The 16,185-nt window shown below is 44.3% G+C and overlaps 1 protein-coding gene across 2 annotated transcripts in view; it reads right to left on the bottom strand.

Moving 5' to 3' along the window:
* Positions 1-16,185, bottom strand: part of Fancm (FA complementation group M) — a 42,470-nt gene that overhangs the window by 18,588 nt on the left and 7,697 nt on the right. For both annotated transcript variants that reach the window (XM_077666088.1, XM_077666089.1), the window contains exons 6-13: positions 15,361-15,530; positions 12,473-12,581; positions 9,188-9,345; positions 6,445-6,651; positions 4,347-4,563; positions 2,256-2,404; positions 1,034-2,158; positions 46-189 (exon numbers count right to left, since the gene is read on the bottom strand). In XM_077666088.1, coding sequence (XP_077522214.1) covers positions 46-189; positions 1,034-2,158; positions 2,256-2,404; positions 4,347-4,563; positions 6,445-6,651; positions 9,188-9,345; positions 12,473-12,581; positions 15,361-15,530 — 2,279 coding nt within the window. The remainder of the gene's footprint in view (positions 1-45; positions 190-1,033; positions 2,159-2,255; positions 2,405-4,346; positions 4,564-6,444; positions 6,652-9,187; positions 9,346-12,472; positions 12,582-15,360; positions 15,531-16,185) is intronic.

Raw genomic sequence — 16,185 nt, 5'->3', positions numbered from 1 at the left:
TGTAGTGATTCTATGCCGTCATGTATTTCACCAAGAGAAGTGCACCTTTGCATGTGTGTCATTTTCATGAGCTCCTTTCTGAGAGTTGAACAGCTCGTCACAGAAGCTGTCCATATTTGCGTCTCCAACCAGGTCCCATGCTTCCACAGCAACTGGGCTCAGTGCTTCTCTATGCCTCCTACTGCCAACCTGAAAAGAAAAAGAGAAAGCAGTTTTACGCTGTCAACTATTACAAGAGTGGAGGTTACCAAACGTCTAGCATATTTCCATGGTCTCACCTACTTGTTTGAGAAGTGAATCAACACTATTTCTCAGCTTGAAAATGATCTGCTATCAAAACTAGCTAATTGCTACTTCTGCAGGTCTTTGGCAGCTAAATCAGTAAGCATAAAGAAATTCCAAGCTAATGAAGTTGCTTACAGTTAGTTTATTCCTTCAGTAGTTCACTAAAAAACTGAATTACCGGCTTTAACAAGGACTAGAAAGAACACAAGTTCTTCCTAGTTCGTTTACAGTACCTCTTGCTGGGCTAGTTGGTGTAACATTGTGTAACAAAAGTAAAAACAGCGCTGATTTTGACACAAACCACAAAGAAAGACCAGACAGGATGGGCGCTGTCCTGTCTGGTCTTTCTTTGTGGTTTGTGTCAAAATTAGCGCTGTTTTTACTTTTGTTACACATTCTTCCCAGTCCTTGTAAGTGCTGGTAGATTCAGTATGCCACCTTACTAACTTGCCCAAATGTCTATTTTTCATCAGTAAATACATGTTGGCTACTATTGCAGCTTTATACATTGAAACTTTAGCACAAATTCCAACTAAAATGTCACACAACTAGAATCAAATAAACCGTAAACATTTTTTTCGTTTTTACATTAAGGTTCGCTGAAGGATGGGTAAACCTCAAACTGCGGGTTCCAAGGTGCCACCAAGGGCTAACTACAAGTAAAAGTCACAGTGTGCCGCGCAATGATTTCATGCTTGCGGATATGGGTGTCAAAGTGAATATGAAACGGAACAAGCATGGATCGTACCAGAGCCGGAGATAGCACTGACGAAGCCTTATCTTCTTTCAAGCCTTTGCCGCCTCCACATGAAGATTCTAGGCAAGGGTTGAGCCTTACGTCGCCAAGTCCCTCATCATCTTTTAAGCAGTTGTCGTCATCCAGGAAGTCTTCCACATCACTAGCAACCTCCAGTTTTAAGAACCTTGCCTCGCAGCCACCAGCAATGACCCCTGATCTTTCAAATTCCGTGTCAGACACCCTACAATCCATGGTCTCCACCGCCGGCGCAGCATCTAGCTTGCCTGGAGACATGACGCCGCTGGTTTCAGCCTTTCCAAACAAAATCTTTGCCACGTCAATGGGTGGGAGAGCGTAGCCCTTACTGGGAAATACGTCGGTGTCTAGTCTTGGTGGAGTGCGAATTTCGACCTCAGGCGGATCTGGCTCCAGCAACTCCTCGTTCTCCATGTCAGCATCAGGTGGTGGCTCAGCAGAGGAGACAACTTCAATAAAATCCTGGTCTGATTTGACTTGTTCCTGACAGTCCATCTTTTTGACCCCACTGCAAAGGTCTATAATTACCGCAGAAGAATCTGATAGTGAGTCTGGAGACGGTGACCGGTCTTTGAAGTAGTCGTTAATGACTCGCTTCTTTTTCTTCTTTTTTACTTTAGTACCAGATCCCTCTGATGGCTCCTTGATAGTTGGTTCCTTGCGATTTGCTTTGCCATCTGACAGGTCGTCCGGAGCCTTAGACTGCTTGCCTTCTCCGTCATCCATCTCCTCGTCACTTGTCGCGCTGTCTGCAGCCACGCTCACACCGATCTTTTTGGTGAACTTCTTCCGACGACCTCTCTTACTAGTCTTGCCATTTCTGTCCTCAGCGTCAACCATATCAGGGTCGGGTGACAGGCACTCGTCCGAAGAGAGAATGTACTCCTTCTGGAGGAAAGGCTTCAGTTCCAGGCTGTATGCATCGAACCCGTCGTCACCACAATGAGCAGTCTCCATGAAGCGCATCAGGTGGACAAAGAGTTTGGTCTTGCTAGAGTGCGCCAGAAAATGAGCTCGCTGCTCATTACACTGCCACTGTGTCCAGTTCGACAAGGAAAGCCTTGGTCTGTTCTTTGTGCCTTCATCCCTGGTCTTTTCCTGAAAAGACAAGAAGCAATGATGGCAGGATGTGAAGCTATTTCGCATTGGGAAGCAACAAGGGTGCTGACATATGATGTGTGGAGTCATCGCCCACCTCTTTTGATGGAAAGTTTCGAAGGCAAAGGAAACGCTGCGACGGTGACGGCAGCAGTGGAACAGTTGACGGATCCACCTCATAGTGTGCTTCATAGTAGAGTTCCTCTTGCTTGTTCAGCGCTGCACCAACCTTTTTCTGTTGTTTGCCTGCAAGGAAAAATTTGAGCATACTGAAGTCAACATGGATTCATAAAAAAAATGAACAGCAGGATGATTTTTTTTTTCAAATTAAAAAATTATCATGGTTGAAAAAAAAATTGCCACAACCACAGAAGAAAAATAAAACAAAAACAAGGATTATGGCACAAAAACTTCGTAACCGTCTCTCACGAGGGAGATGAGAGACATTTTGTCATTTCTGTTTCCCTCATTTAATGTGCTTATCAAGAGCGCTGTGTCAGTGAAAAAAGCGTGCCCCCCAGGAGATAAAGATGAGATCGAAGCTGACAGTAGTGCTTCCCCCATATAATGATTCGAAGCAATTTTGAGCACCTTTATCAGCATTTTGGAGCAGTTAATTGCTCTCCATTTCTTGGCATAGCTTGCCCATAAGGCAGTGAAGTTTGAAAGAGGCAATTATACCATGAAGAAATTGAATCTTGGCTAACATTTCAGTAGCTCGAGAGAATGCCCCATCTGCAGCACTTTACAAAGATAATTTTTGAAGTGCTTTATGTACATTTCCAGCTGGCGAATAATGCTGATAACTGCAATTCCGAGGCTTGCCTGATTATCCACAATGCACTTGCTCTCATTAAACCTACATTCTCAGCCAGCACATCCAAGTGTCAGGGCTAGTAAAGCACGTACCATAATCGAGAGCAGGGGGTAATTTGGGACGGAAGCCCAAAACGTTAGAAGTCGCATTTGCGTTCCTGGGAGTGTCATTTTCCTGGCTGCTATGTTGCTGTGGGCCAGTCCCACTGTAGCTTCCATAAAATACCTTATTTTACAAACTTGGCCATTACATCCCAACTACTGAAGCATTTCTGCACAAAACTTAGTGGATACCGCCCTGTGCTGGCCAGTGCACCAAGTGCCAGGAGCCATTTTTAATTTTGGCTTGGTCTGGCTTGACTACACTATACTTCACCTAACAAGTTCATTGCAGCACTATGGAAGATAGACACATCCTTCTTCGCGCCTGGTCGTCTGTGTGTCGTCTGCTCGCGGCATACACAGATATGATTAGAAAAGAGTACAAATCACCGCCTCTCTCTCTACCATAAGCATTTGCATGCTTACATATGGTAAACGCAAGCATTTTACGAGACGTTACACCATTTGTCACATTCCCACATTTAGTACAGTGTATGCAAACGGAGATTCAACGATAAGCTCAGCATTTTGGTGCTATCTGGTTGTTAGAATGGTAACCATTTCTGTCAACAAACCGATGTTCCTCTTAAGCCTAGAAGCAGCACAATTATCACTCTAAATAAAAAGTAGAGCAAATTTACTGTTCACATGTTTTGTTATAGGCGAGATGAGACGAAGCGAAAACAGATGTCCCTTTTAAACCCAGTGACTGCACTGAAAATGATGGTAACAACAACGAATCTGCGATAGCCACAAACCCTTGCAAATTCTACAGAAGAATGTTGTGCTTGCAGGTAAAAAGAAAAAGCGACAAAAAAATAACTATATTTTTCACATGCTGAGATTTAAATAAACTTGCGCCCAGTACTCTATGGCTGCTTCAACTTTTAATGCACAAACAAGTTCTGCAGATACTGAAACTGCCCTGATCAAAGATCTGGAAGCATTGTCTAAAAAACAGTCCTTGGCGCACTCTGGCACAATTTCGGTTACTTATATCAGAATGGCGCAGCTGGCACACGAGTGAGGACTGAGCTGACTTTGTGAACAGAAACAATGTAAAATATTTATCATTATGTACTACGCCAAAAGCTCTCTTTTTTCACAGAAATATCTCGAGGTGTCATTGTGAGTGACACTAGAGCATTAGCAGCTATACGCAACTACTCGGCACTATTTCATTAGAATGAATTTCATTTTCACACTGTTTTCATTTTACAGACTTTCTTTTTCTGGTGCATAACAAATAAAAAGAAATGCAAGGACTGACCAGTAAAAAAATTCAGGATGGACCGAGGTTTCCTGCCTGTAGCCGTGGCACTCTTAGCACTATTGTACTCGGGCACGGTCATGAACATCCGATGGCAGACGGGGTTGATGCCACGAGGGACCATTCTCGGACTTGCCTCGTACAGGTTCCCCAGCTGCCTGCCACTGGTGATGGCACGATGAATGTTCTGCTTCTTGTAGTTGCTCTCCTTGTAGGCCTGTCGGAAAGGCCAAGCACATGCCGCGCTTGCAGAGGTCACACTATCTGAGAGTGATTGTCCCTTTTGGGAATGACTATCCCAACATCTTCGGGGAGTAACTGTCCCACTTGTTCTCAAAGTGACTATACATTTTTGGAGGGACCATCCTAATCCCTTTGGGATTGACTATCCCACTCCCTCTTGAGGGTATCTGTCACTTTTAGGAGTGACAGCCCTAATAAAAGTGACTGCTCCAACATCTTTGGGGAGTAACAATTCCATTTGATTTTGAAGTGACTATCTCTTTTGGGGAGTGACTATTCCTTCACTCCCAGCGAACACCTATTTCTCACTGCAGCAGTGAAAATGGACGTGGCTGAAGAACTCATAAGGCCCACTTCCTGTCGACAACATCAAATAATGTGGTTGCACAAGGCAAGGTTCTAAACAGAACAATTTCCAGCAAATTTATTCCAAACTAGCAAGACGGACAGCTATGAAAAGAACCGGGGATGCTTCTGCACAGAACCTACAGTTGAACCTCATTATAACGAAGTTGGAGAGGCTTGGCAATTGCTTTGTTATAGCCATAGCTTCGTTATAGCCCGTGCTGACCGAGCTTCCAAGAGGAATCGTCACTACTTCGTTATATGCATTATTCCGTTACGAACCGTTTAGTTATAAAAGAGGTTCGATTGTATTCAATAAGATCACACTCTCAATACCATTACGGCCATTTGACATGCCTGGACGAGAATTCCGATGCTTTGTCAAAGACCACAAGTGGACACAGGTAGAGCATTCAGATAGAACAGGGAAATGAATGAAACATGATGGCACAAATGTGGTGAAACTTATGAATGCCCTTCACCACAGCAAGGCACTAAGCTGTGCGCTGTATCATTTGGTATTGATGCAAGGACAGCCAAAGGTTATCTTCAGAGGAGATGTTTGTTGAACACGATTGCACATTGTCAAATGTGATGGAAAATGTACATCGGTTTACATGTGCAGTAGTGGGAATGGCCAAGAGCGTTTTGGAGCAGCCTTTGTGGCGGCAGCTTCCTCGCGCTTTGCAGCGGGAAACCAACAGTGAGAAAGAAAAATATGCAAATATGCAGGGTGTGACACAGTGAACGCAGTAGATTGAGCACTAATGCGCGTGTTTGGCTTTTCAGACACACTAAATCCTCGAGAGGGCGAAAGTTATTCAAATTCGCCAGATTAAATTGATCTGGGTCCCCGCACACTCCTTTCATCCCAGGAATGAAATGTCTCATGAAAAAGCTCGAGGTCTCATTAACCGGGTCATGAGCTCTTATCCCTGGGAGATAGCTGAGGAGCGCATGACTACATACCAGGAGATTACAAACAATTACAAAGAGCAGAGATTAATATACTCGGCCACGCATAAATAACTACCTAAACAGAAACAGGTTGTTTGGAGGCAACTTCAAACAGTCACATTCCCTAGCCCACACAGAAGAGGCCTAATGTACCCCGGTAACTTTAAACCACAGTGCCCCATGTGTAAGGATCCAGAAGGGAACCTTGCACATGTATGAATGCCGCAGGCTTAGGCCTAGGCCAGAATGGCATATTAGCAACAAAGAACAGTGGAAGACTGCGGTAACCAGCTCGGAACCTGAAGTTCAGAGGCTGGTGGTGGACTAGGCACTGGAGGTCGCCTGCAGGCACGAAGCCGCGGCCATCGCCTGAAGCCTGGACCCAACACCGCATCCACGGCGGTGACAACGCAACCTTTTTGGCTCATTAAAGTTTTCAATGAAAAAAAATGGCTTTTCAGATGCCATGCTCGTACCTTTTGTCATTCCTGTTTCCCTCATTTCATGTGCTTTTCAAGAGCGCTGTGTCAGTGAAAAAAGCGTGCCCCCCCACCTGTTCCTCCTTGCCCTCGGTGAGTAGCACAACAATGCGCCCTGCACGCTTCCGTCCCGTGCGGCCCATCCGCTGGACAAGGCGGATCGGGCTCTTGGGGGCGTCAAAGCAGACGATCAGGTCGATCTCGCCAATGTCCAGTCCTTCCTCACCGACACAGGTCGAGACCAGGACGTTGTAGCCGCCCTCACGAAACTTGCGCACGACCTGGAAGTGAGGGGCCAGTCAAAATGAGTAATGTCGGGGACACTAGTCTTTGAGCCTTTACTTTGTTTTTAACCAAGCTCAGTTAAACTAACAGCTCTGATTTAGTTCTCTTCAAGCGAATTCAAAAATGAAATACACTTTAACAGGTACGCTTGATGGTATCGAAGTCCTGCTGGTTACACAGGGTCAAATGTCAGAAAAAATGGCGGAGGGGCTAAGCGGACTATGTGTCGCCGTGAAGTTTGCAGTGGGATTACACAGCCGATGCTTCGGATTCAGGTGCGCGAAGAAGCACAAAACGGATGGTTGGCGAAAATAATGAAGCGCCGACCAAAAGGTGTTGTCAAGATGGAAGGACGTTTCGACTTCCACACGGAAGTCTTGTTCAGTGAACCAGACTGGTTCGAAACGTCCTTCCATCTTGACAACACCTTTTGGTCGACGCTTCATTATTTTCGCCAATGTATTCACCCGACCAGACGAGATTTCGTCGAACCTTAGATTTCACAAAACGGATGGTCTCACTCACATTGTAGCTTATGCTGCCAAATTTATGTCCGTTTCACAAGCTGCCTTGTTGCATTTCGCAAGCGTTGCACTGACCACTGACGTCACTCCCCTAGTAAGGAAGTGTATCTGTCCATCTTACAGTGCTTCATGACAGTATTCATAAGCTCCTTTAGCCGCCGCGGTGGCCGAGTGGTTGTGGCGCTCGGCTGCTGGCCCGAAAGATGCGGGTCCGATCCCGGCCGCGGCGGTCGAATTTCAATGGAGGCGAAATTCTAGAGGCCCACGCACTGTGCGATGTCAGTGCACGTTAAAGAACCCCAGGTGGTCGAAATTTCCGGAGGCTTTCACTGCGTCGTCTCTCATAGCCTGAGTCGCTTTGGGACGTTAAACCACCATAAAACCAAAACCATAAGCTTCTTTATCATGTAAACATTAAGTAAAGATATCACATTAGACTGTTAACTGAACAAAATTATGCTGTTCAGCAAATTGCAACGAAGGTATTAGCTAGTCTACAGGTATTAGCCAGTCTACGATTATAATTACATGATTCCAACTCCCTTAATCAGAGCCTGGTAGGCTTAACAGGTGTACCAAATTAAGCTCCATAATGGGTGAAAACAAAACTGACAATACATTCGTTCTATTTTCAAAGAAGCGCTTTGTGGAAAAGAGTTTGGTATTAGTTTATACTACCTGTGCTAACATTCGAACCTATTAAAAAATAATGCATTGATATTAAAAAATTATTGGAAAATATTTGGTTCAAATTGCAACCAAAAAAAGTTGATATTCACAGGGCATAAGGAATATGAGCACTGCTTTAGCTGGGAGGTTTTGATTACTTATCATTGGTAGTAACTTAGAGCTCAGAATTAAAAGTACTGGATCCTTTATCGAAACTGAAAAGCCCAGGGGGTTTCACTGAATGTCATGCTGTCCAGTTCATTAACCCTCGCCGGAGTTCAAAACCTCTTGAGGGTGAAAGTACCTTCCCTCCTGATGCCTTCAAAATTTAGGACTTCAAATAATGCCCCTTTAAATGACTTAGAAGCAAACTCTCCAGGACTCTTTGCTTTTGACAAAGGCTGTGCACTTATCCTATTCATAGAGCGGAATTTGTTAATAACATTTTTAGAGTAGAGTCAGACAGCAACAGCTATTTTTCTGTGGTTGTGCACATCTACGTGCCCTCAAAAACAAATACTATTCTCTTATATGCACCAACAACAGAGACGCTACCCTCCCTACAAATAGAGCCTTCAAACAAGCATCAAGGAAAAGTGAAAATTCAGCTCATATAAACGCTCTTTGACATTGCGGCTGATGTACTGATCCAAGAGAGAGGATACGGTTACTAGAAGTAGCAAGAGCAGTTAATTACAAAAATTCAAAGTATAACTGAAGACATTTCAGAATTTGACGAGCTTAAACGGGTCACATGTATAAAACTTGCAGGTAAAGCGTGCTAAGTCTTTTTGAGCTAGGGTTTGAAATGGTGATGCAATCGTCGAATAAAGCCATGTCGACGTTCAGGCTTGTCGACAGAGCTTAGCAGCAGGCAGGGGCTGCAGTGATGAGGTCATGTATGGTGGCGCTTTGTTTCCAGCGAAGAAACGGTTGCTTGAAGGAAGAAAACCAGTGCCACCAAAGGTAAAGTCCACAAAGTGACACTGACTGATGAATGGCAGCATGTGGGAGAAGGCAGAGAAAATTTGAAATTTTGGCAGCAATGACATCATCACGAGTTTCTCCACATTTCTCCGATGCAACGAGGAGAAGCCTGGACATTGTAAATTGGCAATTATGTAGCCATTTTAAATGCTGACGCAAAACTACTTGGCGTGTTTTACTGGATGCGTCATACATTCAAATCCCTAGATCTCATCGAATTCTTCAAAAACCATTTCACCTTCCCTTTAGCATTCAAAAAGGTTGTCTCATTTTTATTTGTTGTTTTCGGGTGTCAAAGGTTGCCAAAGTAGGCTTAATATCAACAGAGATTTTTGGGTAGTGCCACCCTCACCAGCAACTGCTCTTTCTGGCTGAAACCCTTGGCTGTGCCAGTCCTCTGGCCCACAAAGTTCATGGCCTTGACGAGGGGCTGGTGGCGGTTGAGGCACGTCGTGATCTCCTTGACGCTGTCCCGGTACTGGGAGAAGACCATCACTCTGGTGCCCCCCTCTGGGGAAAAAAAACAACAGAGAATGAGTGCTACATGCTACAGTTAGACCAGTGGCTGGTACAGAAGTGCTGGGGACCTAGTATAACCAGTGGGGGATCTATTCCGGGGATCAGGGGAGTAGTACGAAAGTGGAAGCTGATTAAGAGGAAAGGAAAGGGTGCAGTCACTGTCTCACTTCTGTCTCAAAAAGCACTGTTTTATCATCTCTGGTATGCATTTACCTCCGCCGCCCGTGCTACACTGTCACAGCCAGACGCTATTGCTATTTACTATAGCCATTTTTTGAAAAAAAAAAAGGAAAAAATCTTTACTAAAACCGAAAAAAAAAATGCACAGTCGTCTATGGGAGGCAAAACAGGATTGTAGTTTTACCTTACTAGGTATATCAGAGTTTACTACAGTGTGGTTCTACTATGTTCATGTTTCTGAAGTGGCAACTTCAAAACCCTACAACTCAAATTCTGTGATAGGCAGGGTCAAAAGAAACCAATGGCATGCATTTTAGCAGGTTCCTTGCAGCAAAATTTATTGAAAACTCTCGACAAAAATTGCATAACATATTACTAAAGCGTCTACAATAGGGGAAGTGTGCCGACTGCGCGGGCGGCTCCTCCGCAATGCTCCGGGAAAGGAGGTCTAGGTGGCGCTGACGCCCGCTTACACGTCTGCTCGCTGAGAAGTCGTCTGCTTGTGGCGCAAGAAACCGGCCGCTTTTGGCGATGTGCCTTTGGGTTCCGCTGTGCTCTTTCTGTTCTTACTTCGACTTGCAATGAGAATAAATACTTTCGTAAAGCGATGTTTTTTTTTTTAAGGCTGTGAATTTCACTGTTTCGCATTGCTCTAGAATCTCACGCTCTTTATCAAACCCACGCCTTTTTTTAGCATACTGATGCAGTAAACATTGTAGAAGCCCCAGTTAGCTTTCTGAAACGATAAGCCGCAATCGCAGGTGCATTAAAATTTGCGACATTTAGCTGCAGTGGGGATGCAGCACCGGTATCAAAGGTGACGCACTTTGCCGAGCACGCCGCACACGAGAAGGAAAACTGGCAAGTTCGCTTCTGATAGAGCGAACTGGAAAAAGACTTTCTAGTGACAGACGTTATTTGTTTGAATGCTTATTTACCTGAATTGTTTATTTGACTGTTATTCTTCTATGACAAAAACAAAATGAATGACACTAAAGCATTGAACAAATTCCTAAATTGCAGCCAACACTATGGGTTTTTTTTTCTCTCACAACGAACATATTGGACGTTATTTCTAATTTTTTTTTTACATCAAACAAGAGGGTACACAGGGTAAGTCCAGCATATATTGCTGCTATTCAAGTTAATTGTTGATTAAAGTTTGAGATAGGTTTCCTTCTTCCGCTAGCTGAAGGTAGATATCTTTATTGAGGGACTTGGTAAAAAAAATGAAGCCTAGTAATAAGGAAGAACTTCACTATGTCGTTTCTCAGGTCCACCTGGTGTGCCTGACACCCTACATGGCACACATTCTGCATGATGTGAAGAACTTCAATAATGCTGTCTCTCTGAAACTTGTTCCAATTGAACAACACTGTAAAAACATCTAAAGATTCCGCAAATGTAAATAGCTAAATTGAAGGATACAGAAGACCTCCTTGATAGCAAAAATCTGTAAAAAAGGAGAGACCCTCATCCGCGTCTTCAACAGAAGTAAAAGCTGCTAGAAACACTCCCGACACTTCGTAACCACCACCCTCTTCAGAGCCACATATCCAGCCAGGTAATACGTATATGTTAACCTAGGCGTCGCTGGTCTACTATAGGTAGACATGGTCACCAAGTTTGGACTTATTGAGGGCACTTATTGAAGCCTGATCAAGCTTTCCCTTATCAGTCAATTAGTGTGCATACAGGGTTGATGGCTTCATCTCCGACCAAGGACATGAGAGCACCTCCGGAAGTTTCCTATGTCCAAAGCTTTCACCAGTTCATAAAAACTTTAGAGTTACCTGCTGTTAAGAGCTGAGACGACGCACGAAGATAATTACAGAACACAGAACAAATTTGCACGCTTTGTAGCCGCTCTTGCAGTCGTGTGCAAAACAGTTACTCTCCCGTTGGCTCCTCGTACATCCTCAAGGCAGCAGTTGCTCGAAAAAACAGCGCAAAACGCCCGCACCATGCACGCAGTCGAGGATCCAAGCATGTATTTCATGTGGCAGCCTGACATATGGATGAATACGGCTGAACCCTTTAAATCGAGCGGTGGCTCAAGCCACCTAGCCATGACTTATGAAATTTTACTCTTGTCTTGACTTTAGCCACCAATCAGATAACCTTCGCTTGGTTACTTCTACCCGCTTAAAATCTACTTTCCCTTCACTGTCCATAAACCCGACGTAAGCGTAAGCGGCAGAGCGCCCCACCTAGCGGAAGCATCGCCAAGCGCCGTCAACGCTTCCCATACGCGCCACTTGGCGGTAATCACACTTCAAGTATTCTAGACACTGTAATATTACTTAAACGCACAAGGACTCGTTTTACACAACATTAAATGGCACATCTGAAATAAGCACACAGAAATAAATGCTCCTTCAAGATTTATTTGCTACTTCTTCACAAAATTTTTTTTCAAAGACCCTCTTTCCCCCTTAACACTGTACTACTTATTAATCATTGTTGAGATGCGCAAGTGCTTGCCAAGCAATGGCGGACAGCACATATGGCATTACTTCATCCACTCAAGATAAGCAGAAAATTTCACAGAACAATTATCACTGTCATTTCTCTATGCTAGGGGGGAGTAAAAGATCCATGGTGTTTTTTTTTTTCGTGCTGCAAGCTATGCATATGCACGCTAAGACAGCTTATTCCACCCCTGGCCAGTGTTCAGTGTTTCTTAATTTTCAGCCAAACCTGACTGGTCAGAATGCCATAAGTGGATGCCAGTTCAGTCTGGCCAAAAAGGACGACTTCGAAAACGACGGAACTCGGAATACGGGGCCCCGTTGTCGTAGTAAACATGCTGGTAATGCAGTAAAGCTCAAGAAAAGATGACAATTAATAAGCACAGCATTCAGACTACCCAGATGTTTCATGGCAACTCCTGTTTTGGTGAATGCATTGCCGGCACATCGAGGGTCCTACAACGCACCATTGCTGGCGAAGCTCCTAAAGTGTTCCAGGATAATTTCCTCCAGCTTTGCCAGCTTGGGGTGACCCATCACTTGTTCTCCCTGGTTTCCATTTTGAGGTAGTGTGTTCTAAAATGCAGTGAGAAGGAGGTGGTTAAACTTAAGAAAAAGTCTGATATACAGTGCAACAACAAATATGTATCACAATGAGCACACATTGCGCACAAAATAAATCACCAGGCATTAAGAGACATCGAGGGGCTTTTATCCAACAGATGGGTTTTAAGTCTATTTCGATGCCTTCAAACAGATATAACAGGATGGTGATTGGTCACGGAGAGCAATGAAAAATTACGTACAGACACTTCCATACTTATCTTTCCAGATTTTTAAAAACTCCCATGCATCAACTACTGGCTCAAACGAGAGCAAAAATCACCAGGGTAGCATGTTATTGTCTACAATCTTTGAGATGCAATTAAACGTCGGTACTTGCCAGATTTTTTTTTTTGTAGTTACTGAAATACACGCGTCATCCACATGTACTGTTCTGGAATATGCTGTTTAGTCTCCTAGTTAAAGTAAAAAGAAGGAGCCATCACTCCTAACTAAAACATTGCAAAAATGCAATAGTAAGCTTCGAAACAAATGCATAACTCGCTCAGCCACTGAGCCAGGTTTTCGGCTGCTTCTTCGTCCAGCAGATGGAGCAGCCTGTCAGATAAGCTGCTTGGCTGACGTTTGTGAAAACTGTACTCGCAGCACCCCCCCCCCCCCCCGCCCCCCCCAAAACGGCAGTTTCCTCTTAATTCTAAAAAATTCAGGAAAGTGCCAATGTTTAATTACACCTAAAAGAACGTAGACCATAATATGCTACCTTGTGAGCGATGGTTGCCCTTGATGGAAGTCTCTGTATTTGAATTGCTGGAAGTGCCGATTACACAAATAACTAGAGTAAAAGCTCACCAACCAAAGTCTTTAAAATCTGCGTATATATATATACCGTGAAATCTGAAGAAAAAAGCCACCTTTTTGCTTGCTATAGATAATTTGAGGAAAATATGTTAAAGACGTGACTTTTTAATCATCCTACAATAATACGAAATAATGCATGGGCAAAATGTATCTCAGAGCAAGTTTACTAACTCCAATATATTCTGGCTTTTATCCTTACTTCTACATTTTGCCCTCGCCCCAAGTAAGGGGGGAATTTTCAGCAAAACATGCACTGCTGCATATGTGATGAGAACCAACCAATACTTGGTACCAGTCGAATCCCAGCACTGATGCAAAGAAATGCAGTAAAACCTTGTTGTTACTTTCCTTTTTAAATGTGAAAAAAAAAAAAAAATGTATTATCCGGGCCAAACTGACTAAACTTCAGAAATGGAACTGCTGAATGAGGTACGAAGACATTTATTGATAATTTTACTTCATAAAAATGTTGGTTACAATTCGGGCACAAGGTCTGAACAGCTCCTTATCTAGCACTCGGAGAATTCAGTCTGCATTTTTTTGTGTCGACTTAAGTGCAGAATGAGCTTCACAACACACCCAGTCCCTTGACGGCAATGGTGAAAATAGCCGAAGTCGTTTCCAAAATTCTTCAAATGTTTTGCCTCGTTGCACCCAAGCACTGGGGAGAAGCCACCCCGACAATTGACTACCGCAGTGTTTTTGCTTTTAAAGCAAAAGCTTTACTACTCCCCTCTGTAGCTTCTTGCGCGAGTTTGACCTTGAACCGAGGAGAAACCATGCGACAGCTATGACGTCACTCAGCCGCCGCCGAAACTGAGCGCTCGGCTCTGTTTCTATAGGCTGTCCGCGTTCTTCGTTGTGTTCATTAGCGTTGGCTAACATTCTAGACTCCCATGATTTTAAGGAAAGGAAGGGCGCATAACTGGCTACCTGGGTCAGTGGACACCTCAATCGCACTTTGAGGTATGTGGTGGTGGTGAGAGAGAGATGTGGGCTGCATGCAATAGGCTGCAGCGTTGATTCGATGACCAACCTGTCGCGATCAACCAGTAATTAAACTGCCACCAGCCAGGGTAGCAAGGTTGCCAATCCAGTGTGCGGCCAGTGTAGATGCCAAGCCGCATCTACTTGCCTGATACACCACAGCTTTCGCTCTCTAACCAGGTTCAGCAGTAGTTAAACTGCAGCTAATTTTCTTGTGCTGCGTCCTTGTGCACAATCACGTCGTCGTATTTCGCAAATGCTTTGCCCCCATCGTGTAGGTACCGTGACAAAGTCATTGCGTTTCTTCTCTTCATGTCGTGGACCCACAGGAACGGCTCACTCACAGATTAACGCAGGGTTTATTTTTATTTTTATTGCTTCGCCCCCTTGCACCAAAAGCACTACAGAGAAGCCAGTAGGTCGGGTGGCTTCCGCTGCATTGCAGCTCATGTTGCATGATCCATATTTGGCCCACTCGTAAGTTTGCACATGTCCAGTTTGTCGCTAAACGTATTATACGACTATAATTTGTTGAAACTTTAAACTTAGTAGCCAGGAAATCGTGTTATCTGAGAACGTATTGAATGGGAGAAAAATAGTGTAACTCTATGGGGCATTTTTAATGCCTGCGATTTTGAGCTTAAGAACTGGGAGCTCATCAACAAGGTTTTACTGCACTAGCCTCCATTAAGAAGGTAACAAATAAAATGAACTGGATAGGCATGTGGTTGCAAATAATAATGCAGTGTTGATGGAAAAACGATTTTCACATGCATGTTCTTGTTCTTTGTTTTAGGTTTCTTTTCTGGTTCCTGGTTATCTGCCTAACCATCTTGAAGTATTGCTGCCCCAGTGAGGACCTCTGCATTTAAAGACAGCAGAAATGTCACTAAAAAAAATAATGACAGACATAACCAAACAACACTAATATTAACAAGAACGGCACCTCATAGAGTGAGGACGCAGCAGCCGCAGCTGTCGGGTGCAGAGTGTCATTGGCCGAGGCCTCAGAGACTCCCAAGCGCCGCTCGAGGTGCGTGTAGAGATCTTCAAACTCGCTGTTGTGCATCAGCTCATAGCGGACGCGCGGCTGGCTCTTCTCTCCGTCCACAATGCCTGTGGCCAAAGGGAGTGAGGTCACAGTTAGACAGAGAAGACTGCAAGCTTGGCTTTTGGTACAACAGCGGCTGGGAAAGAGAAAAGCTTTTCTGCCGTCCCCTGTCAGGAAAAGTAGGTTTTTACAATATGGTTGCACTACATGGGCGTCGTTACACAGGTGTGGGTAGCCCCCGCAGACTTTACACAGCCGCCTAAACATGGGAATGCATGTAAATGCACCACATGATTGGCTAGTGCTTCACGGGAACAATAATGGTGTGCGGTAGTGCTTGCTAAATCTCTCAGCTGCCCACGAATCATCAGCATTTTGCAGAAACAGGACGGCTGTGTCAGATAGATGCCACTGCGGAGGTCTCTGGACTGACCAGCCGTTTAATCCAAGCACTATGAAAGTCGCATCGGAACATTCTGACAGAGAGCATACAGCACTGTCCCAAAGTGTCCGAGCTTCAGTGGGAAAAACAGACAGGTGACGACTGCAGTTAAAAATACAAACAGAGTAGTTCTCCAATGAGTTTCCATATGTTCAGTGCCCTGTCGAAACATACAGCATGTTGCTATGGGCAGCAAAGCACAAAATTGCTGCCTCCACGGTGTTGTAGATTATGCTGAACATGATCGTGCATCAACCGTCAGCCCTTCTCGTACAGCA

This window comes from Amblyomma americanum, chromosome 5, assembly GCF_052857255.1.
Source record: "Amblyomma americanum isolate KBUSLIRL-KWMA chromosome 5, ASM5285725v1, whole genome shotgun sequence".
Lineage (NCBI taxonomy): Eukaryota > Metazoa > Arthropoda > Arachnida > Ixodida > Ixodidae > Amblyomma > Amblyomma americanum.
This window is presented reverse-complemented; position numbering and strand designations above follow the sequence as displayed.